Source organism: Podarcis vaucheri, assembly GCF_965113315.1.
Source record: "Podarcis vaucheri genome assembly, chromosome: 15".
NCBI classification, from domain to species: Eukaryota; Metazoa; Chordata; class Lepidosauria; order Squamata; family Lacertidae; genus Podarcis; species Podarcis vaucheri.
The window spans coordinates 43,367,838-43,392,493 of record NC_138753.1 but is presented as its reverse complement, the minus strand read 5'-3'; the positions used below and the strand labels follow the sequence as shown (position 1 = coordinate 43,392,493).

The 24,656-nt window shown below is 43.7% G+C and overlaps 1 protein-coding gene across 1 annotated transcript in view; it reads left to right on the top strand.

Moving 5' to 3' along the window:
- The window catches only part of ADAM28 (ADAM metallopeptidase domain 28), a 74,891-nt gene that overhangs the window by 19,010 nt on the left and 31,225 nt on the right, over nucleotides 1–24,656 (top strand). The window contains exons 4-10 of the mRNA XM_082200303.1: nucleotides 2,571–2,649; nucleotides 12,209–12,285; nucleotides 13,585–13,777; nucleotides 16,614–16,676; nucleotides 19,030–19,101; nucleotides 22,018–22,187; nucleotides 22,687–22,771. Of these exons, the coding sequence (XP_082056429.1) occupies nucleotides 2,571–2,649; nucleotides 12,209–12,285; nucleotides 13,585–13,777; nucleotides 16,614–16,676; nucleotides 19,030–19,101; nucleotides 22,018–22,187; nucleotides 22,687–22,771 (739 nt within the window). The remainder of the gene's footprint in view (nucleotides 1–2,570; nucleotides 2,650–12,208; nucleotides 12,286–13,584; nucleotides 13,778–16,613; nucleotides 16,677–19,029; nucleotides 19,102–22,017; nucleotides 22,188–22,686; nucleotides 22,772–24,656) is intronic.

The following is a 24,656-nucleotide window of genomic DNA, read 5'->3' as shown; positions in this document are numbered from 1 at the left end:
ATTAGCCCGCCCCACAACTTTGGAGTGTCCTGGCGGCCCCAACTGCAACATGTGCTCTCCATGAAGGAGAACACGCTTTGTAGGCCAAACCCATGCTGTATGCATGCCATTGCAGGCCTAGACCTTGATGCCTGCAGGAGCTCAGGAGCTTCAGCTGCGTAGCAAAAGACAGGAAGGATTCTACAGGGCTCCAATGGTATTTGCTGGTAGTGGCAGGCAGCCAATCCCTGCTGTGATAGGGCCAATGTTGTGATTCGCTAGTGGCAGCATAAGGCAACCTATCACAGGCGGCGCAGGGGGTGTGTTGCCGGGCTGGCTTAAGGTGTCCATATACTGGCTTGAGTGCCCCTGTTTGTCATTCTTCTTCCTGCTGCTTCAATAAATTCTTTTGAGCTGAACCCAGGGCTCGGGTCAGGCTTGAACCCACCTACACTTCAGCCTTGTATAAAGAAACCCTAGCAATTTGCATATTGTTTTCTAAGAGCCTTTTAAAAATGTGAACCCTGCATCCGAGTTGATATATTATACAGGCAAGGCATAAGAGGAAATGGCCAAGAAATATTCCAGATATTTTTCTTTTAAACTGATCCATTGGCAGCATAGGGTTTTAGTCTTGTTAAGGGTGAGGAGTGCTCAGCTTGAACTATAAATCAAGATATTAATAAAGATAATCTTCAATAGAATTGCCACTTGGCCAGTTTCTGCATAATAACTAACCAGCTCAGCCGGTTTGTCTCTCTGTCTCTCCTCCTCCCTGCTACTGGCCTGGCCTGGCCTGGGTTTTCTTTTTAATAGCTTGTTTCAGTACTGGACAGTAGGCATGCATTAAAATGAAATTATTTCCCACCTGCACTAATGACCTGTGGTAACAGCCTTATTTGCTCTGCTAAAGAGGAACCACCTGCAATCAGTTTTTCCATTACATATAACTGATAAATGTTGGGAGTATGCACAGACCCTGAGATTCGCTTTGCATTTGTGCATTTTAAAAAATTCCAGTTGATTTCTGAGTCTCTCTTTGTACTCCCTCGATTTGAATTTCACATCCTGTGTAAAACAAAGCCCTGTACTTCTCCCATTTATTATACAGTAGCACCTTGGCTTACATTACCCTCTGGTAACGTAAACTTCAGGTTGCGAAAGCAGCAACCCCGGAAGTGTTTTGCTGTGCATGCATGCCTAGAAGTGCTCTACCATGCTGCGCACATGCGCAGAAGCAGTCTACCACCGCATGCACAGAAGCGAACCCTCCACTTGCGGAAACTTCAGGATCCGACCGGAGCTCTGGAACAGATCCTGTCCGCAACCAGAGGTACCGCTGTTATGGGGAATAAAATAGCAGCTCTTTCCCATTGAAGCCAAAATGGATTAACTCTAGGAGCCAGAGTACCTTCAGAGTGGATTAAGTTTGCCAAATTGTAGACAAATAGGTCCAGACTTTTTGTGGAAATACAGTGGTTCCTTGGTTTTGAGCATCTCGGAAGTCGAATGTTTCAGTTTTCGAACACCGAAAACCCAGAAGTAAAAGCTTCCGTTTTCAAATGCACCTCTGAAATGAACGGCTTATGCTGAGTGCTTCACAATTTTCTCAATTAAATTTGCAGACCGCCCCTTGTGCCTCAGTTTTCAAACGTTTTGGAAGTCGAACGGTCTTCTGGAATGGATTATGTTTGAAAACTGAGGTACCATTGTGAAAGGAAATTCACTTTTCTCTTTGCGGAGGCTAAGCAGGTCTGGGACTAGTTAGTGCCTGGGAACAACATGAACACCACCTTGGGTTCCATGATGGATGAAAGACACACACACAGACACACCTTTTCTCTTCCTATGATAGGATCATCTTCACCGTGTTGCGTGTGAGCACTTATGTGCCTTCAGAGGTATTCCTTGGCAGTAGGCAGACCCAGTGAAATTGATCCTACCTGTACTATACATTTAAAGCAGCATCATGTCCCTTGAAACAGTCACAGTTCCCCCACTGTAGTTTGTTAAGACAGCTGAGAGTTGTTAGAAGGCCCCTATGCCCCTCACTGAGTTCTCTGGGAAGAGGGATTGACTATTAAACCATTCTGGGAATTGTAGTTCTGTGGGGGCAATAAGGGTTTCTTAACAACTCTTAGCACCCTTAACAAGCTATACTTCCTGGTATTCTTTGTGGCAAGCCACGGCTGTTTAAAGGTGCATAATACTGCTTTAAATGCACAGTGTAGGTGGGGCCTAGATTGTGGCATGTTCTTGGTTGTGGTGTGTGTGTGTGTGTGTGGTGTCAACAACTGTTCCTTCAGTTTGCAGATTTGCCCATGACTGCCCCCTCCCCAGTTGGCAGCCCCTTGATCAAAGGAATCAAGATTTGTGTGCTTTGTAAACACTGTTGATCCCCTTTCCTTTTGTTTAAAAATATGTACCGTGGAGAAGCTTAAGTGCCCCCCCTCCCCTTTGATATCCTACTCTGAATCTAAAAATAGACATACAATGCCATTGGGGAAATATAATTGTAGGCTTATTATGCAATTATCTCTGGCCCAACTTAATTTTCATCTTGAATAACAAGCCCATTGTATTCTTTGCAGGGATCTTCTTTCCAAAGACTACACTGAGACCCATTACTCCCCTGATGGCAGAGAAATTACAACAAGCCCAGATGTTGAGGTAAAGGCCAGAGCATCTCGTTGTAAATGTCGTGAGACGGGCGGGTTGGGGTGCACGGCTATAAGTGAGACTCTCAAAGAAAGGTGGCTTGCAAACGCATGAGGATCCACTGAGCTAGACCAGGGATGGATGGATCAGTCTATTTCTGACCCACCTCATCTTTGCACCTCATTTTCATCACTCTCCCACTCCCTCCCAGTCTGCCCAGCAGCCCTGCTAGTGGGAGGGCACATACACAGCACCACCCCTCTCAGCTGGTTGCTCCTTTGACAGATGCTGTTTTTATGTCCTCACTTGACACTACTGCTGAGTGGATGCAGCTGACCATTCATTTTTGTCATATTTCTGCATTTGATGTATGGTGCAGTTCTCTTTTATCACTTGGCACGATGACAAAGCCCAAAGATGTTATCATGGTGCACTCAATGTGTGGTGGAATTCTCCTTACATGTAACTTCTGTGTGCCATTGTTTGTTTGTTTGTTTGTTTGTTTGTTTGTTTGATTGTATATCTGAGCAAACCTAAACACAGATATACCTGTAGATCTCAGGCTGGTTCACAACCTAAAATGTTGCATGTAATTTGTGTTTTGTGGCTAGTGCTTTAATGATGGCTGTGGGGTGTGTGCGCATTGTTCCCATGTGGGCGCCAGTGAACATTTGAAAGCATCTCACGCAGGTGATGCAACATATCTGTTTTCTGTTGCTACCTGTTCAGGGAGGACTGAACCAATAGGTTAAAATTACAAGAAAGGGGATTTCAGCTAGACCAAGCATGTCCAAAGTCCGTTTCGGTGGCCTAATCCAGCCCCTGTGGCAGTTTATTTCCTGTTTATAATCTTAAAAAAGCTCAACAACTCCAACCCTAAAAAAAGCCCAACAACTTCAATCCTAAAAAAGGTCAATAACTTTGCTCGGCCCCAACAGCCCTTCACTTCATCAAATCTGGCCCTCTTTGAAAAAAGTTTGGACACCACTAAGCTAGACATTAGGAAGGACTTCCTGATGGCATGAGCATTTTACAGTGGAACAGATTGCCTTGGAAAATGATGGACTCCCTGGTTTTTTTTAGTTGGCAGATAGATGACTATTGTAGCAGTGGATTTCCTGTATTAGCAGTGGGTTGAACTAGATGAGCTCTGAGATCCCTTTGAACTCTGTGATTCTGTGCTTTGAAATGGTATCAGTGTGTGGGCGAATGGCATGTCTGAGGGTTCATTCTGCAGATCTTGTTGTGTAGCCGTATTGTTGACCTCCAGGAAGGCAAGTTTGGTGGGAAGAACGGCTTGTAACCTGAACAGAATGTCCCACAGTCCCTCTGCTTTGATTGCCTGCCCTTCCCCAGAACTTGTTAGTTTCTCTCAGAGACGGTTTGCAGTCAGCTGTGCTCTCAGTGGACTGATCTTCTGTTCTTCCAAATAGCTATGGAGTTATGAGCTGTAACAGCCCATTTGTTTGAAAGTCAGTGTAACCAACATCTTTTATCATTTGCTTTCTGTCTGTGATGTTTCTCTTTGTTATCAACATTAGATTTAGAACAGTTTTGACCCAGCTCTGTTTGAGGGCAAGTATTGGCATACAATATCTTACTCATAATCAGCACTGTATTTGGTACTGTTTAATTTTAATTTCTGTGAGAAAACTTTTTTTAATCTTCTTTGATGTGACCTGTGGGTACATGGCAGCTTGTGTTTGTCTTTTAAACTCCACATTGCAGAAGCTCAATAAAAATGCCTTGATGTGCATCTGCATGAAAATGCTGAGTCAATAGCAGTACAATCCTAGGCATGTCTATTCAGAAATAAGCACCACTGACTTTAATGGGGCTTACTTCCAGGTAAGTAGGTAGAGGGTTGCAGCATCATTCAATTTACTACAAAGGTCTTGCAATGCAACAAAGAAGGCATTTGCACACCAGAAGCGAAACCCAAAGACCTTGAATTCGCACTGCCTCTCATTGTCTTTCCAATCCCTCCCTTCTCCCTCGTAAGTACCCTTTGGCTCACACATAATGCTAAACCATGGTTTGTTAAAGTATGGTTTAATAGACCATGACTTAGTGTTATGTGAGACTTCTGCTGGCTGGCTTAACTATGGTTTGTTTACTGCCAAGAAACCTGAAGTGTTTGTTGTTGACTTACAAACCTTGGGTTCTAGTCAATTAACTTTTACTCAGAGCAGACCTATTGAAATTAATACTCATTCCAAACTTTGGTACATTGATGTAAATGCGCCTACTCTGAATCAATGTTAGTGGCATACAACCATTTGATTTAACTGTGTCACATGTGAAATCAGCGGCTTTCTTTAATCATGGTTTGGATGGTCACCAAGCTGCGAAGCAAAAGTAATTTTTTTTAAAATCTGCACTCAGCTAGATTGGTGAAGAAAAACTGTTTTATATGCATTGTATATGTGATATAACACTGCAACACTAGATGGCACTGTGGAGTCCTGTCTTTCCCTCCCAGATTTCCCTGTATGAGTTTACAACGCGTTTAACTCAATTGCTTCTTTGACGTGTCTAGATCCAGCCTCTGTGGGACAACTCATAGTTAACACATAGTTTGTTAAACAAACCATGCCTTAATGGTATGTGCAAACTAGGTCAGTATAGGTTTCTTCTGGCTGAGATCTCCTTCAAGTGTAATTTTTACTACTGTTTTTCTCTGGGGGAAAAGATCCCATTTCTGAAAATGTATACAGTGGTACCTCGGGTTAAGAACTTAATTTGTTCCAGAAGTCTGTTCTTAACCTGAAACTGTTCTTAACCTGAGGTACCACTTTAGCTAATGGGGCCTCCCACTGCCACCATGCCGCCAGACAACGATTTCCGTTCTCATCCTGAAGCAAAAGTTCTTAACCCGAGATAATATTTCTGGGTTAGCAGAGTCTTTAACCTGAAGCGTCTGTAACCTGAAGTGTCTGTAACCCGAGGTACCACTGTATGTTGTGGGCTTCATGTCCTGCCTTCTTATGTTCCTATTGCCTTTAATAAGTCCTGCTTGTGAACTTCCCAGAGGACTCTGGACTAGATGGATCTTTAGTTTGATTCAGGAGGGCTCTTCTTATTTTCTTATGTTTGATTTCAGAAGGTGCCACTGCTGAGCAAACATAAATACAGATTTACAATTCACACCACAAAAGGATTAGAGATTAGTGCACACTAAGTATAGGTCTGACTACAACAGAGTTATTGCCTCAAATGTTTGCCTTCAAGTAGAACTAGCTGAGAGCTGTTCTAAGCCATTGATGGAGTGAACATATGTACGTAACAGGCGGAAACATAGGAAGCACATGGCCACAGACAAATGATGTGAAGGTACACAATGGAACAACCTTGCTGAACCTAAGTAGCTTTGGATCTTTCTAAAACCTGCATGAGAGAGTGCCTAGAAATGCTCTGCATACAGAGTTAGACCTAAAATGATCCATACTGAGCCACAAGACTGTGTGACTTCCAGCCTTTGGCTTCATTGGATGGTTCTAGTATTGCGAGAGACGGAGGGGAATGTCTCCTGCACACCAAACATAATCTTGTACACCTCTATCACCTCCCACACTTGCTCACCTTTCCCCCATAAATGAAGCCCTCGCCAACTCATATAGTTATTTCCCTATCCCCTATCAAATTACACTAATTTGTGTAACTATCTGGAACAAACCTTTTCTCATAAAAGAAATATTTGTCCTGCTCAGAGGTTGATGGGTGTCACCTGAACCTTCTAGAATTCCCAGCGAAAAAAGGCATGGAGCTGCTTGAGTCACATGCCTTAAGAAAATGGAGATATTCGTTTCCAAAGGTTATACCTCAGCAGGCATCCCTCATAGCAGATGTTTTACAGGTTATTCCAGATGCTTTCCTTGGACCATGATAATGAGTTACTCAGTTATAGGCACAAAAGCAGTCACTGTGTCAAGTTCCCTGAGAATAAATAACTAACTGCATGTTCTAGCAGTTCCTGTTTCCAGCATGTGAAACTGGTTGTTTTTAGCCTTGTGTTCACTGTCATGTTTCCTACAATGAACAACTCTAATAATACACTAAAAAGGTTTTTTTAAAAAATATAAACTATTATATGGTCAAAATCAAACCAGATTTTATTTAACTGCATTTAGGGTATAATCCTGTGCCTCCTGGGAAGGCATTTCAGCAACTATAGGAGAGAGCAGATCTCCCTCACATAGGGTTGGGGGAGAAATCCAATTCAATTTCCAATTAAAGGTGAATCTACTTATTTTTATTTAATTTTATTTATTAAATTTATATACTACCCTTCATCCAAAGATCTCGGGGGGTTCAAAAGATAAAAATACAAAAATAAAAGGACAAATAAATAGTTAGAATAAGAACAAAACAATACCAACACATTTTAGAATATTAATCAGCCAAAGGCCTGGTCGACAGGGGCGTACAAAGGGGTGTGTGGTGGGGGCGGTTCGCCCCGGGTGCCAGCCCAGATTGGCCCCCCACCAGGGGGATCGCACCACCGCACCGCAATCGGACCCCCACTGGGAGGATCACGCCACTGCGCTGTGATCGGATCCCCCCCTTGGATGGATCGCCATGCCCCGCTGCTCTGGGTGCAGGAGCAGCTAGCTCCGCCACTACTGGTTGAAAAAGAATGTTTTTACCTGGTGCCTAAAGGTGCATACCATCCATTGGCGGGGGGGGGGGAGCGGGACATCTGTGCACTCTTTCTGTCCCCCCCCATCCGCATGGTCTTTCTCCCACCCCACCCTGCCCAAGCCGTATGCTCTGTTTGCCACCACCCCAACTCCTGATCCATATGCTCTTTCTCCAACCACCCAATCCGCACATTCTTCCCGCTGCCCAATCTTCGTGCCACAACGGCCTCTTCTCACCACAGCCTTACCTTGGCCGGCTCTTTCTCTGCTGCCCCTGCTGCCACATCTAGGGCCTGGCCTTCTTGTGGCCTGCTTGGCTTCTCTGCAGCCACCAGAAGAGGTGCACCTGCCTCCGGAAGTGTGCTTCCAAATGCTCTGCACCCAGTTCTGAGAATATGGCGGCACATGCTGGATGAGGCCAAGGTCACCCATGTGGGCTGGCACACCCATGAGGCAGGGTAAAGCTGCTGCCTTGGCTGGCGGAAGCCCCTGTGGTGGTGCCCCTATGGGCGCTGTGCATATACTGCCGCTTCTAAGGTAAAGGTAAAGGACCCCTGGATGGTTAAGTCCAGTCAAAGGTCACTAAGCAGTGTGGCGCTCATCTCGCTTTCAGGCCAAGGGAGCTGGCGTTTGTCCACAGACAGCTTTCTGGGTCATGTGGCCAGCATGACTCAACCACTTCTGGAGCAACGGGACACTGTGACGGAACCCAGAGTGCATAGAAATGCCATTTACCTTCCCGCCACAGCGGTACCTATTTATCTACTTGCACTGGCATGCTTTTGAACTACAGTCAAACCTTGGTTGTCCGATATAATCCATTCAGGAAGACCATTCAACTACTGAAACTTTTGGCAACTGAGGCGCAGCTTCTGATTGGTTGTAAGAGCTTCTTGCACTCAAGCGGAAGCCGCTTCGGCCATTTGAGTTCTGAGTAACGTTCGAAAACCAGAACACTTATTCCGGGTTTTGGGAGCTGAAATGTTCGAGAACGGAGCCGTTTGGGAACCAAGGTTTGACTGCGCTAGGTTGGTTGCCACCTCTGCCACCAGCATAGAACTGGTGCTGGCATTGGGGCAAAACCTGCCACTGCTGCTGCTTTGCAACCAAGTAAGGGATGCTTTGGTGGGGGTGGGGTGGCAAGGCAGGGTGGCACTTTCCCATTTCACCTGATGCACCCCCCTACCATCCTGTTGTCATGGTGGCCAGCCAGATTTCTTATGGGGAAGATGCATGCAGGACCTGAGCATAACTCTGCTCTCCCTGTAATGTTTCTGCATCCAACAGTGAAGGTAAAGGGACCCCTGACTGTTAAGTCCAGTTGCGGACGGCTCTGGGGTTGCAGCACTCATCTCGCTTTATTGGCCAAGGGAGCCGGCGTTTGTCCACAGACAGCTTCTGGGTCATGTGGCCAGCATGACTAAGCCGCTACTGGCGAACCAGAGCAGCGCACGGAAACGCCATTTACCTTCCCACCAGAGTATTTATCTACTTGCACTTTGACGTGCTTTCGAACTGCCAGGTTGGCAGGAGCAGGGACCGAGCAACGGGAGCTCACCCCGTCACAGGGATTCGAACCACCAACCTTCTGATCGGCAAGTCCTAGGCTCTGTGGTTTAACCCACAGCGCTACCTGCGTCCCAATGAAGTCCCATTGAAGGTGGAACAACACAATTGTGGCCTTGTGCTTTCCCCTTTAATAGGAATCAGTGGGAGGGAATTGGAACAGAGCAGAACAAGTAAGCACTGGAAAGACCATGCAGATGCCAACTTTTGCTGTGGCAGGCTTGGATACCGTGGTTCCTCCACCACAGATCCTCACGGATTGTCTTGCCATTGTTTCTGATGGTAGGTCATGGGGAGGGAGTATAGCTTAGGGACAGATGACACGTTTAGCATGCTAAAAATCCTTGGTTCAATTCCTGGCATCTTTGGGATGAATGATGAAGTCTATCTTACTAATGCCATAGTGTAGGCCTGATTTGCTGACAAAGTTTTTATGACAGCTTCCAGCAAATGTATAAAGCAGAACGGCAAGCATTTTAAAAAATATTGCCTAAACATTAGACAGGATGAACAATAGTGAGCAAAGAACTCTTACTGGCATTGTCTATGAATTAGGGATTACAGGAATGTGGGAAATTCCCTGTGGCAATGTTGTACATGTTCTGTCTTTCTGTTCATTAAGTAAGAATTACACGTGACAAGTTCTCTATTTTTAACTATTGTCTTAACTGTGGTCAGCAAAGTTCTTCTTTGACATCCTCACATGATGCGCAGTCAAGCTGCTGTTAAGCCAAATATGCTGTAGGGAGCAAAAGACTGTTCACTGGATGGCAGCTATTGTGGGATAATGTGAGGTCTTTGACTGGGCCAGCATTTGTTGCTGCTGACACTAGCAATGTGTAAAACCTGCCCTTAAATTCTGTGGCTGTTCCAGCCTTTTTGCATACTTGCATTGCACTTTACAGAGACTTTTTAGGGGAAATTGGTGCTTCACAATTCAGTCACAATGCATTTAGAGGATTACATTCTTCCACATGAATCTGTTTACCCACTAGCTTGATAGACCTTTCTCCAGGTGCTCCTAACTTTGGAGTTTAGGCAAGTGGCCAGTAGGGAGAGGGGAGGGGGCCTCTTCACTGGGCCTAGTGACCTTTCGGGTCACCTCCAAACATCAACTTTCAGCAGGGAGGGGAAAGAACTCTGATGTTGTGTGAAGTTTGCAGTTGCCCCTACTTCCTCTGCAAGAAGATCAAAGGGAAATATCTCCAGACTTTAGTACTTTGCACAAAACTGGAAAAAGTAACCCATGCATTTTGCAATTGCTATTGCAATTGCATCCCAAATATGACATGCATGTCTTCTGACGTTTGAGGCATTTAGATAGTTGTTAGGCAGGGTGTGCAGCTCTGATATTCATTGCATTTACCGGTATTTGCATTCACTGAGTTCTTTTTGCTTTTGACACAGTCAGGAGAGAATAAGAGTGTTGGAGAACTTTCTTTTACAACTTTGTAAAACAACAACAACAACAACAACACATTTTCTCCATAGAGAAAATAGTGAGAAGAGTTGTAAAAAAATTTTTTTTTAATGAATATATATCTTTGCTAACATTCTAAGTATTGGTGTTGACCTTTAAAGTCCTAAATTGCTTCAGCTCTGTATATCTGAAGAAGTATCTCCACCACCATTGTTCAGTCCAGACACTGAGGTTCATCTCTGAGGGCCTTCTGGAAGTTCCCTCACTGAGAGAAGTGAAGTTACAGGGAACCAGACAGAGGGCCTATTCTGTAGCTTCACCCGCCTTACGGAATGTCGTCCCATTAGATGTCAAATAAATAAACAATTTTATGACTTTCTATGGACATCTGAAAGCAGATCTGTATCCAGAAGCTTTTAATGTTTGATGTTTTCTTAATCTGTTGGAAGCATTCTTCTTCCTCTTCTTCTTCTTCTTCTTCTTCTTCTTCTTCTTCTTCTTCTTGAAATAGCTTTGTGTGTGTTTGTGTTAAGGGTGTGTGATTATGCAGCAGTCCAGCCCTTTCCACTTTTGCATCTGGTCCCATCCACTACTGGGAGGCGGCCCCTGACAGCTTTCCACTGGAGTAATGCGGCCCCTGGTTTGAAAAGGTCCTCCATCCCTACACTATGCAATCCTGTCTCAGTTGTACAATGCTGTTCCTGCTCATGTCCTTCCTCTCCTTCCTGCCACCTCCCAGATACTTGTCCACAACAGCATACTGTATGTGTGCTTTTCACAGCAGGAGTGCAAAATTGCAGATATTCATGGCTATCATGTCATGTCATATTATGTCATCATATGATATAATGTAACTTCCCATCATACTATGCCATATATGTCATGACTTTTTAGATTGCTTTGGCAAAAGTCAGTGGAAGTTCATGGGAGGCTTTCACACATTTTACTGGGTGTATAAGGAGGCTTCTTTAGATGTAGCTTTCGAGTTTGTCACTAGCTTCATAGCAATGTTTTATTGCAGTCGAGCTTGAATGGGAAAACAAAGAAAATGGCAGCCCTATGCCAACAGGGCATGCAGATAAGTGGTGGGAAATCTGAACCAGCTGGATCTGCCAGTTTTAAAGCTGCTTTGTGGTTAGCAGTCAGCCAGTAATTCCCTTGGACCCTGGGTGATTAAGCTTCCTGTTTTTAGAGGGAAGAACTCAAACCCATGGCTTCAAGTTACAAGAAAGGATATTCTGACTAAACATGTATGCTCCCAGTATGTTTCCGAGCACAATTCAAAGTGTTGGTGCTGACCTTTAAAGCCCTAAACGGCCTCGGTCCAGTATACCTGAAGGAGCGTCTCCACCCCCATCGTTCTGCCCGGATGCTGAGGTCTGGCGCCGAGGGCCTTCTGGTGGTTCTCTCATTGCGAGAAGCAAAGCTACAGGGAACCAGGCAGAGGGCCTTCTTGGTTGTGGCGCCCGCCCTGTGGAACGCCCTCCCACCAGATGTCAAAGAGATAAACAACTACCTGACATTCAGAAGACATCTGAAGGCAGCTCTATTTAGGGAAGTTTTTAATGTGTGACATTTTAGTGTATTTTTGGTCTTTGTTGGATGCCGCCCAGAGTGGCTGGGGAAACCCAGTCAGATGGGTGGGGTACAAATAATAAATTATTATTATTATTATTATTATTATTATTATTATTATTATTATTGAAAAAGCTTTCTGAGGGTGAGAGCTGTTAAAAACAACAACAAAAAAACAGTGTAATGGTCTCCCTCGGGAGGTTGTGGACCTTCCTTGGAGGTTTTTATGCAGAGGTTGGATGGCCATCTGTCAGGGATACTTTAGCTCAGATTCCTGTATTGAAGGGGTTGGGCTAGATGACCCTTGGGGTACCTTCCAACTCTACAGTTCTATGAGTCTGTCAGTGTGCTTCTCTGTCTCTCCATACAGGACCACTGCTATTATGAAGGTTACGTCCAAAATGATACTGACTCTACAGCAAGCATCAGTGCATGTCGTGGGTTGAGGTAAGATGGGTCATTGCCATTTCTTGACATTGTTTTTGTTTATACTCTGATAACTCTTTGGAGCTATATCTGATGGGGGCAGGATCAGAGGGGGGGGGGATGATTTCTTCAGGAATGCCTTGTTGGGTGGAACATGGTAGCTACTTTCTACCAGGTCAGATGATTTGTCCATCTAGTCCAATATTGTCTGCTCCAACTGGCAGAAGCAGTTGCAGAAGTTTTCCCCAATTCTTTCAAAACTGGAAATGCAAAGGATCGAACCCGAGACCTTCTGCTTGCTATGGTCCTTCCCAGCCACAATGACAATTAAATGTAGATATAGAAGAGCATAAGAATCTGCCTTCTTCCAGGTTGGTAGAAGCCCAATATTCTCTATGCTGACCGGCAACAGCAGAATTATTCCCTCTCACCTGTTACCTGATCTTTCCTTAACTGGACAAGCCAGTGATTGAACCTGGGGCCTTCTCTGTGCCCTGCCACTGAGCTATGGTCACTCTTAGATGAGTCTATGTGTATTTTCCAGATCTTCTATCCATGAGTTGTGATATTATCCATGGCTTGAACCAGAAACCTCATGCTCTCAGGCGGGGATTTAGCCCAATGAGCTACCCAGGACTGCTGTTTGTTCTTGGTTCCCAGGTCCATTTTTATGCAAGGGAAGGTTGCACAACATCCACTTCTCAAAGCTGTGGACTGGTATGATATAAATATTAGGAATCTGGCCACCTTAAGAACGTAAGAGGAACCCTGTTGGATCAGACTGAAGGTTGATCTAGTCCAGCATTCTGTCCATGCAACAGTGGTCAACCAGTTGCCTCTTGGGAAGCCCCCAAATAGGATTTGAACACAATAGGACTCTTCCTGTAGCATGGCTATCAAAGGAATATTCGTAACTTGCAGGGATGCTAGGTTGGTTAGGAGAGGCATGTACTTCAACTCTGAATTGTGACCTCGCCCCCTTAAGGCCTGATGCGACAGCAGCCTGACTTGGATGTTGCAGGAGAAACAGGCTGCGTGCACACCATACATTTAAAGCTTAACCAGGCAATCTGAGTGAAGGAATTGTGATCCTTATTTCAATTCTGGTCTTGGAAATAAGTAACAGTTTATGCATTCCTACATAAAACAGTTGATTTGGTAGGTATAACATTGGGTGCAGGAAGCTAGAGCAGGAGAGATGTGAGTAAATACAGGAAAATAAGATCCAATGTGGTTTCAAGGGGAATTTAGAGTAGAGGAAATGGCTTAGTAGTTGATCTTCATCAACTTATTTTGAAGCGGTCTTCTCATGTTTTCCAGAGGGTATTTCAAGAGTGGTGGCGAGAGGTATCTTATCGAGCCTCTGAAGCTCTCAGACAGTGAAGCACATGCAGTCTTCAAATATGATAGCCTAGAAAAGGATGAGACCCCCAAGATCTGTGGGGTAACCAACACTACTTGGCAATCAGAAAACCCCACCAGAAAGACCTCCAGGATGAGCACAAGCGCAGAAGTAAGTGGGGCATAGTGGATGGACAGTGGGTTGCATTCATTCCCAACATTTTAAATTGCACTGTTTGTTTTCAAATGAGTGAATAACTGCAAATGTATTTAAATTTAGTAAATTAATAATTGATTCATGTTAAAAAACAGATTACTATCCCATCCGCTCTTACAAAATCTTAAATCAGCTGCTAGGCTTAGAAATAGTAGTCAGGTGTTTTTGCCCAAGAGAGGAGTGTGGGAGAAAAGCTTGGTTAAGAATAAATAATGCAATAAATAAATAAATAAATAAATTCTCTCTTGAGTTATTTCTGGAAGTCTGGCTCGGTGATGGCAATTAAATTCCATTGGTGTTTGAAAGAAAATAAACCTAGTTTTTATCTGAAAGTTTGTCACATGCGAACCAGATGACAGTTTTGCAGAGCTGGCAGAAAAAGTGTCATTGACATATGATGGCAAACACTGACATGTTCAGTGCTGTTGAGGCTGGAAATTGGGAGAAAGGGCTAAGAGACAGTTAATACTTGCATAGTGACTTGTGCAAATTAAATTCATAGTTCTGCTTCTACAAATATTAGCCTGACCACAAATGCAAGATAACGTGCAATGTAGAGCTCAGACCAAAATTGAGCTAAGCCATACTACTTGGATGTGGATTAATATTGAGATGTAAGTTTTATTTGTATAGTTGTGCATATTTTCTGCTACTGTATAGAGATGGGTATGTCCTCCTCAGATCACCTTACATTATTTCAGAAATTATCTTAGCTTTTGTAAAAACTAATATATATATATATATATGGGTAGCCACTGTTTCAGTCCAGTAATTCGTTTCATAATGCAAGTCCTGAAAAATGGAATCTTTACATTCTGTACATTCAAAGATTTTAACAAGCTCTCTAACCTTATAAATGTCTTATCACACACAGCCAGCATTACCCAAGGTTTATGTGCTTTAACCAGACTATAAAACAGCAATCCTTAGTTTATCAGACGATCCAATGTTCCTGTGAACCAGGGCTTTATAATGGGCTGCCAGACCCAAAATAGGCAGCTGAAGGGAGATCAGAAATAACATTTAGGCAGTGAAAAAATCCAAGTCATGCAAAAGTTAAATTATGTTAGGTGATCTAAAAAGTGAGTGATGGCCATGTAAAAGAGTAAATTAAATGGACCAGGCTCCCCTACAATCCCAGACCTTGATCAATCATACACGTTTTTCTTCCTCCCAAATACACTTCCCATAAATACGATTGCTACTCTTTACTAAGTAGTCACCAATGTTTCTAAAATGACGCAAAAACAATTTTAGAACTTGGAGACCCCTTTCCCAACAAGGCATGCGAAGTTGTGATGGTTCTCATCCTGGAGAAGAGTTCTCATCCTGGAGAAGAGTGACTAGTGGGGTGCCACAGGGTTCTGTCTTGGGCCCGGTCTTATTCAACATCTTTATCAACGACTTAGATGATGGACTCAAGGGCATCCTGATCAAATTTGCAGATGACACCAAACTGGGAGGGGTGGCTAACACCCCAGAGGACAGGATCACACTTCAAAACGACCTTGACAGATTAGAGAACTGGGCAAAAACAAACAAGATGAATTTTAACAGGGAGAAATGTAAAGTATTGCACTTGGGCAAAAAAAATGAGAGGCACAAATACAAGATGGGTGACACCTGGCTTGAGAGCAGTACATGTGAAAAGGATCTAGGAGTCTTGGTTGACCACAAACTTGACATGAGCCAACAGTGTGACGCGGCAGCTAAAAAAGCCAATGCAATTCTGGGCTGCATCAATAGGAGTATAGCATCTAGATCAAGGGAAGTAATAGTGCCACTGTATTCTGCTCTGGTCAGACCACACCTGGAGTACTGTGTCCAGTTCTGGGCACCACAATTCAAGAGGGACACTGACAAACTGGAACGTGTCCAGAGGAGGGCAACCAAAATGGTCAAAGGCCTGGAAACGATGCCTTATGAAGAACGGCTAAGGGAGCTGGGCATGTTTAGCCTGCAGAAGAGGAGGTTAAGGGGTGATATGATAGCCATGTTCAAATATATAAAAGGATGTCACATAGAGGAGGGAGAAAGGTTGTTTTCTGCTGCTCCAGAGAAGCGGACACGGAGCAATGGATCCAAACTACAAGAAAGAAGATTCCACCTAAACATTAGGAAGAACTTCCTGACAGTAAGAGCTGTTCGACAGTGGAATTTGCTGCCAAGGAGTGTGGTGGAGTCTCCTACTTTGGAGGTCTTTAAGCAGAGGCTTGACAACCATATGTCAGGAGTGCTCTGATGGTGTTTCCTGCTTGGCAGGGGGTTGGACTCGATGGCCCTTGTGGTCTCTTCCAACTCTATGATTCTATGATTCTATGATTCTATGATTCCAGCCAATATGAGGTTCTTCACAGGGACTTTATAAGTGAAATATTTAAAAAGAGAGAACTCTACCATTTAGATTTATGTAGAACTGTAATGGGAATCAGCCACATATTGACCTCAAAGTGGTACTTAGGAAGTTAGTATTCACAACTCTCCCAAGACTCTCTTCACTCTTGGTGTCAAATTCTCAGCTCTGAGGATTTTCTGAGCAAGAAACCATGTATGCACACACACACAAAAACAAGCAGGTGTGTTGTAGTGATGCATGCACTGAGAGTGAATTATAATCACATTCCACTGGACACTTCAACATTTTCCTTTTATAATAATAATAATTTATTATTTATACCCTGCCCATCTGTCTGGGTTTCCCCAGCCACTCTGGGGAAAACCCTTTTAAACAACCCTGCCATGAACTTTGTGTGGAAACTCTGACCAATCTCAATTTTCTTGTTCCCTTTAGAAGCAGGCATACCTGAAGGCCAGGAAATATGTTGAACTTTACATAGCTGTAGACTACACAGTGGTAAGTATCCCAAGGAATGCTTTTCTTCTTAGTTCTTTTGAAGCCTTCGCTTTACAATAAGGTTACCAGATTTTTTTCAATGAATCCGGGGACACACTTCAACTTCCTACTAAATAGATGGATTTTGTCAGGGGAGTGATTTGTAAATCTGGGGACTGTTCCCGGGAAACGGGGACATCTGATAACCTTACTTTACAGGGGGAGCACTGCAGTATGTGAACTGCCCTGTTAGACCAGAGCAAAGCGCAAGCTTCCCTCTAGTCTTGCATTTGCCGCTTCCAGTCGAATATCTCTGAGAAGCTCACAAAGAGAGCATGAAGGTGATGGCCTTATATTGTTATTTGCCCGCAGCTTCTTATATTTAGATGTGTATTTCTTCTCAACATGGAGAATACATTTAGCTATAATGCATAATAGTCAATGACTGAACCAGTTTTCCATCTTTTTCCTCAGTGGTAGCAAGCTCCACAAGATAAACCCTATTTCACTATTCTTTGCTCCTCTGCCCATACTTGAGGTTGTGCTCACCCCCCTCATGTGTACACAAACAGTGTTAACTTCTGAAATAATAATAATATCAAAGGAGGTGGTGGAAGGTCTCTCCAATTACAGATTTGGTGTTCTGCTAACGCTTTTACAAAAGGGAACAGCTGGTCTTGTGAAAAATTAGAGGAAATTGATATTGTGCTGATGTCATTTAATGATGCCATTTGTTGTTACTTCCTTCTAACCACGGTGACACCATTTCACTACCATATATAGCTACAGCCTTGGAGGTGATGCTTCTTGCAAGAATGGAAAAAAGGCATTTGAATGAACAAAGTTTACTGTGTTTCCAGTCTACTGTAAAGTCCCTGCACAATTTCCCTTATTTAATGAGAAGCAGCTAACCGCAATTACTGAGAAGCAGCTAACCTCATCAGTTTCATTATCATTCAATGAGTTTTCAGTGAAATCCAGAACTTAATAAGGAAGATGCAAACCTGATCTTTGTCCTGCAAATATTTATCTGCATGTTACTGGGGACAGTAGACGCAGCCACACTATGCATTCAGTTTAATTTAAACCAGTTTCCAATATCTTTAATTTCCCTGAGTTGGAGACCATTAGTAGTTGGGAGGAAGGGTGAGATATTAGATAGATGATAGACAGACAGATAGATAGAGAGATAGAGAGATAGATGATAGATAGATGATAGATAGATAGATAGATAGATGATAGATAGATAGATGATAGACAGATAGATATAGATAGCTAGATAGATGATAGGCAATATGGACAATTTTAATTTTTTTAACCCAAGGGGATTTTTTAATTTACATAATTTGGGGAACTTTACAGTTTAAAGTAACACCTTGCATTTCATGTTTTTGTTCAACAAATTCTTGAAATGCGTTGGGCTTTGTTGGTTTTTTAATGTGCACGTAAGTGACATTGCAATGGTCATTAGCTATACACAATAAAAACCTGACCTACAGACTGACAGATAAAGGAATTTTTGTCCTTTGTATAAGGTACTACAGAATGCCAATTTCACAGAAAAAACAACAGTGAACTCCCACCCCAAATTACATAGAATCATAGAACTGTAGTGTTGGAAGGGACCCCGTGGGCAAATCTAGTCCAACCCTCTGCAATGCAGGAATCTTTTGCCTGCCATGGGGCTTGAACCCACGACATTGGAATCTCATAAGTTAAGAATCCTAATACATAGACACCAACAAAAGGTAACCAGTGCTTTTTTTCTGGGGGATACAGGAGTTCGCATACCCCTAAACATTTTGTGAATCTAAGTTTCGCCTCATTGAGGGGCAGTATTTGAATACGAGTAGGAAAATGAGAGCACCCCTAAACATTTTTTTCACAAAAAAGGGGCTGAAGGTAACTAACACCTCCCCAAGAGAGGCATCCCCAAGGAACTAAAAAAAATTGGGAGGGGCCCTGATGGGCTTCAAGGGTCTGAGAGTGCTCTTGTGCCCACAGGGGCCATGTTGGGGACCCAGGTTTAGGAGGTGAGCTTGTAAGAATCCACTATGAAGAACTTGTCATAGGTTGTAAGTTGTCAAAAAAGCATTTTCTTCCTATATGTAGGTTCACAGATTCTTTTGCTGCAGCAAGGATGAGTTAAATGCCTTCCTCTTTCCCTGTAACCCAGGCATTCCCAACCTGCGGCCCTCAAGATGTTTTGGCCTATAACTCCCATGATCCCTAGCTAACAGGACCAGGCGTCAGGGATGATGGGAATTGTAGTCCGAAACTTCTGGAGGGCCGAAGGTTGGAGGTGCCTGCAGTGTAACCTGTACCCCACTCTGCTCAATCTGTTATTAATACTTTCATCTTTTTCTTTTTGCAGTTCAGGAAGTACAGCCGCAATATGACTGGCATTAGGACAAGAGTATTTGAAATAGTCAATTACATAAACATGGTAAGATATAATGGCAGTGACCCTGAGTGAACAATAGTGAGGTGTAGATATGTTTTTAAATGTTTTAAAACATATGTTTTTAACCATATGTTTTAATATGGTTAGATTGGTCTCAACTAGGGCCAGGGCCTTTTCAGTACTGGCCCCAACTTGGTGGAATGCTCTGTCACAAGAGACTAGGGCCCTGTGGGCCTGCAAGACAGAGCTGTTCCACCTGGCCTTTGGTTTGGACTCAGTCTGACCCTTATGTCTTCCCTCCCCTTATGGTTTTGATTTATGGGCGACTTTTAAAATGAGGCTGCTTTTTAAATTGCATATTAACCTGTATTTTAAATTGTTTTTTTTCCTCCCCCCTATTATGTTTTTACTGTGATTTTATTGGTGTTAGCCGCCCTGAGCCTGGCTCTGGCCGGGGAAAGCGGGGTATAAATAATTTATTATTATTATTATTATTATTATTATTATTATTATTAAAGTCTGCATTAAATTAGCAATGGTCAGAATCCTCTTAGCTTGTTTCGCTCTGATTTTTGCAATTAGTGTTCAAAAACTGGGCATTTAAAATTAGAAGAACATTTCAAATTTCTATACAAGTCACTCAGTTATTCAATGGAAGTTTCTCTCTTATTCAGCAGACTTTTTCATTGCATGTACCTCAAAACTTCTTTAGGTCCATGTGAAGAAATCTTGTTTTACACTCTGAGCTGACAAAATGATGTGAACGCATCTCAGCATTACTAGATGAACAATTTTTGTATTCCTGACCAGGTAGTTTTAGAGCACAGCAACATCACTTATCATAGAGATGGCCACCTTTTGTATTCTTAGGAAAGAAGTGCAGGGCCTAGAAGTATATTTAGGAATGGAGAGAAATTAAATTCAGTTCGCATTTAAAGTGAAACCTTCCTAACAATTACAATATGTGAACCAAAATGTAGCCATCTTTCAAAATTCATACTTCAGGTTTTGCAGTGCTGTTCTCCAGCCAAGGAATGTGTATAGAAATGCATATGTACATTAAAGTGTACATTCAAATGCAAAGAGCAGTGAACACAACATACAAAAATGCATTATATTAGGGAAAATTGCATTGGAAAAATGAGTGTATTAGGCAAAATTGCAGACAAACTTTGTGTATATTCGGAAGAATTTGCAGTAAAATGCTGATGAATTCAGAAACTGATATGGAAATGCAGTTAAATGAATTTAAGATTGGATAATGAGAAACTGAGAGAAGCTGAAATTGACAGATTGGCAGATCCCTAATTTTAATGCCCTCACAAGTGCATAAAACATTTGGGAGTAAGGGTTGCCCACATGTGTTCTTCACTGTAACATTATTTAGAAATATGCATGTTTATATTTTGAAAACAATGTTTATATTTCACATGCATGTTACAATATCTGAAAATGTCATTCAACATGAAGTGTGAATTATCTTTGTTGCCTACAAACTATAATAATTCTTTGCATTCGTTAAAAAACCCACAACTTGATTGAAATTTGATTGTGATACCTACATCTTTGCATGCTGTTGTTCCGTGCTGCTTGTTTGTCATTTTGTTGTTGTTGTTTTGTGCTTTTGTTTGGGGCTTTCAATGGAAATTTTACTTGGTTTCAGGAGTCTGTGGAAGCATTTGTTGATTAACCCTTTCTCTCCCCTTCTCAGCCCAAGCCAACCCCCGCCCCCCCCCAAAAGCACCCCATGGCTGCTTTTAAAGAAAAAAAGACACAAAGAGATAAGAACCTTGGGCTTGCCTCCAACTAAATCCTACAATGAGTAGACCCATTTGAATGAATGACCACAACTTAAGCAACTTTCATCAACTTAAGTGGGTCTACTCTAAGTAGGACTAGTAGTGGATACAATCCTGGAACGTTCGTATTTCTTTTAATGTTGTCCTAACACCCTGGTTGGGCGCTGTGGGCAAAACCTCAGTGAATCATAGAATCATAGAATCCTAGAGTTGGAAGAGACCACAAGGGCCATCGAGTCCAACCCCCTGCCAAGCAGGAAACACCATCAGAGCACTCCTGACATATGGTTGTCAAGCCTCTGCTTAAAGACCTCCAAAGAAGGACTTGCCGATCATATGGTCGGTGATTCGAATCCCCGTGGCGGGGTGAGCTCCCGTCGTTCGGTCCCAGCTCCTGCCCACTTAGCAGTTCGAAAGCACCCCTAAGTGCAAGTAGATAAATAGGAACCGCTTTATAGTGGGAAGGTAAACGGCGTTTCCGTGTGCTGCGCTGGTGCTGGCTCGCCAGAGCAGCTTCGCCACACTGGCCATGTGACCCGGAAGTGTCTTTGGACAGCGCTGGCTCCCGGCCTCTTAAGCGAGATGAGCACGCAACCCCAGAGTCGGACACGACTGGCCCATACGGGCAGGGTTACCTTTACCTTTACCTTTAACACCCTGGTTAGGAATGCGGGTGGCACTGTGGGTTAAACCACAGAGCCTAGGACTTGCTGATCAGAAGGTCGGCGGTTCAAATCCTCGCGACAGGGTGAGCTCCCATTGCTCGGTCCCTGCTCCTGCCAACCTAGCAGTTCGAAAGCACGTCAAAGTGCAAGTAGATAAATAGGTACTGCTCCAGCGGGAAGGTAAATGGCCTTTACGTGCGCTGCTCTGGTTCGCCAGAAGCGACTTAGTCATGCTGGTCACATGACCCGGAAGCTGCATGTCGGCTCCCTCGGCCAATAAAGCGAGATGAGCGCCGCAATCCCAGAGTCGGCTACGACTGGACCTCATGGTCAGGGGTCCCTTTACCTTACTAACACCCTGGTTTCAAAGTATATATACAATTTAATCTGCTCCAAGTTGGGGTGAGGAGTATAAAATCTATTATCAACTTTTCCCTAAGGTATTTCTTAAGGCATTTTGTGTGTTCCCTGATTACAGTTTGTTCTCCTCATAGGTTTACAAAGCCATAAACGTTCATGTAGCATTGATCGGCCTAGAAGTTTGGTCTGATGGGGATAAGATTGATGTGAACGAATCTGCGGGCAGCACTTTAGACCGGTTCTCAGCGTGGAGGCAGGCAGTTCTGTTGAAGCGGAAAAGGAACGATAACGCTCAGCTTCTCACGTATGTGTCCCTGTGGCAAAAGGTTGTGGGCAGAGGTGGAGTACCTTTAGTGAGCCAAACACTTCCCCCAAATGCTGTCAAGAGTGGTGTGTGGGGGGGGGGTACCGTTGCCCCCAAATGGCCGCCTCAGTTTTTCACCAGCCCGTTTCTTCTGGGTGTCATTGACATGGTACTGGAGTGGGGGGGGTGAGGGGGGATGTACAGCATATTTTCTGCAACATTTGAACTTTTGGCTAAATTTGTGGAAGGGTTCAAATAACCTCTACCATTTTCAGGGTGCAGGATGAAAAACGGGGGTTCTGGCAAAACTCATTGATCCCTACTCTTCTTGCATGTGCCTGAGTTCTGAGACTGAAATATTAATAGTCTGCAACTCCATTGGGAAGAATTCCCAAAGGCTTCTTTGCCAAATGCAGCAATAGATTCTATGAATGATAGAACAATGGAGTCTTTCTGAATGAGATCTCACAGTCTGTTCTCTATCCCTCCTTTCTTTCAGAGGAATTGACTTCAGTGGACCAACAGTAGGATTGGCCTATGTTGGAACCATGTGCAACCCTGCTCATTCCTTGGGAGTTGTTCAGGTTTGTGGAATTAGATAGGAGGAGGAGGGAAGAACATTGGGTTGCAGGCAAGGAAGGCTTATAAAATGGCATTTCCTTACTACAAACATAAACCAACTTATCGGCGGTGGCTTCCTCATCCTGGGAACTAGCTTTTGCATGTGGCTGAGTCTTAGGAATTTGTTGTTGTGCACGGCCGAGTTGGCTTAGAGTGAGAGCAGACTTTGCTCATTCTGTTCCGGGATGCTTGAGGAACTCAATTCCTGTGAATTCCAAAGTGAAGAGACCGAATCCACACACCCCGTGTTAATTGTAATGTAATTATTCTTCTGTTTTCACATTTCACTGATTTTTGAAACACACATCTCCGCTCAAAAAATATGCCCAAATGCTTTAAAATGTGTATTTAGGATAAACTACACATAGGCCAGGGACGTGGGTGGTGCTGTGGTCTAAATCACAGAGCCTAGGGCTTGCCGATCAGAAGGTCAGCAGTTCGAATCCCCGTGACGGGGTGAGCTCCCGTTGCTCAGTCCCAGCTCCTGCCAACCTCACAGTTCGAAAGCATGTCAAAAGTGCAAGTAGATAAATGGGTACTGCTCCGGCGGGAAGGTAAATGTCTGGATGGTTTTTGACCCTATCTCAGCATGGCAAATAGAGAACATTGCAGAATGTCAAAACAAAGCCTTAAGCATGAAAAATAAAATTAACATTGACCCTTAAAGCAGCACAATTAAAGGAACACACACACACACAAAACATTCTATATTTTGTTTTCATTTGTAATGTAACAAATGGTGTGGAATACAAATGTGTTATTGTATTGTGGCGATTTGAAGGACTTCTGGTGCTCCAGAACAAACACAACTCAGCCCAGGCTGTTAATTTGTCACAGAACAAGATCTCATTGGGTGGGTGTGCCACTGGGTGAGACGGGAGTCATGCTATTGTGCTATCCTTCCTCTCTGCATTCCCCCACTCACTGCTTTCACTAGGCTGAGGTGGTCAAGGTTGGGAACTGGTGGCCCTCCAACTCTGTATCTAGTTTTACCAATTTATGCATCACGGCGCTGTGGTCTAAACTAAGCCCTGCTCAAGCGATGCGGGTGGCGCTGTGGTCTAAACCACAGAGCCTAGGGCTTGCCGACCAGAAGGTCGGCGGTTCGAATCCCCACAACGGAGTGAGCTCCCGTTGTTTGGTCCCTGCTCCTGCCCACCTAGCAGTTCGAAAGCACGTCAAAGTGCAAGTAGATAAATAGGTACAGCTCCGGCATTTCCGTGCGCTGCTCTGGTTCACCAGAAGCGGCTTAGTCATGATGGCCACATGACCCGGAAGCAGTTCTGCAGAGTCATTCACGACTGAACTTAATGGTCAGGGGTCCCTTTCCTTTACACATATACAGTGACTGTTGCTCCAGAGCAGGGTTAGCCCATGTGGCCACGCTGGCTAGGATGGATGGGAGCTGGAGCCTAACCACATAGGGAAGTTACCACATTGACTCCCCCTCCTCCAGGAAAAAAACAGAACTAGATCTAATGTGTGGAAGTTGCAAGGGAGCAGATTTTGGATAAGTGTTAGTAGAAGGAATGGCAACTGTTATTTGACAGTGGAACAGGCTTTCCAGAGAACTGGTGAGTTCAACTTTGCTGGAGGTAATTACACAGAAGCTGGAAAAGGGGTTGGACTGGATGACCTCAGGGATCATTTCTACCTATAAAATTGAACGATGTAGGCTGCCTCGAACCCTGTGGAAGGAATGACCAATGGCAGCAGCTGAATGGCTGTGAATTGTGGCCTGTGGGGTGCTTGGAAACTTGTTCCACTTTGCAATCTGAGGCAGGGAGAAACAAAGAGGTTTTCCCTCGAGCCTTTGGTGGGTCACCACATGTAGCTGTTAGGCTGTGT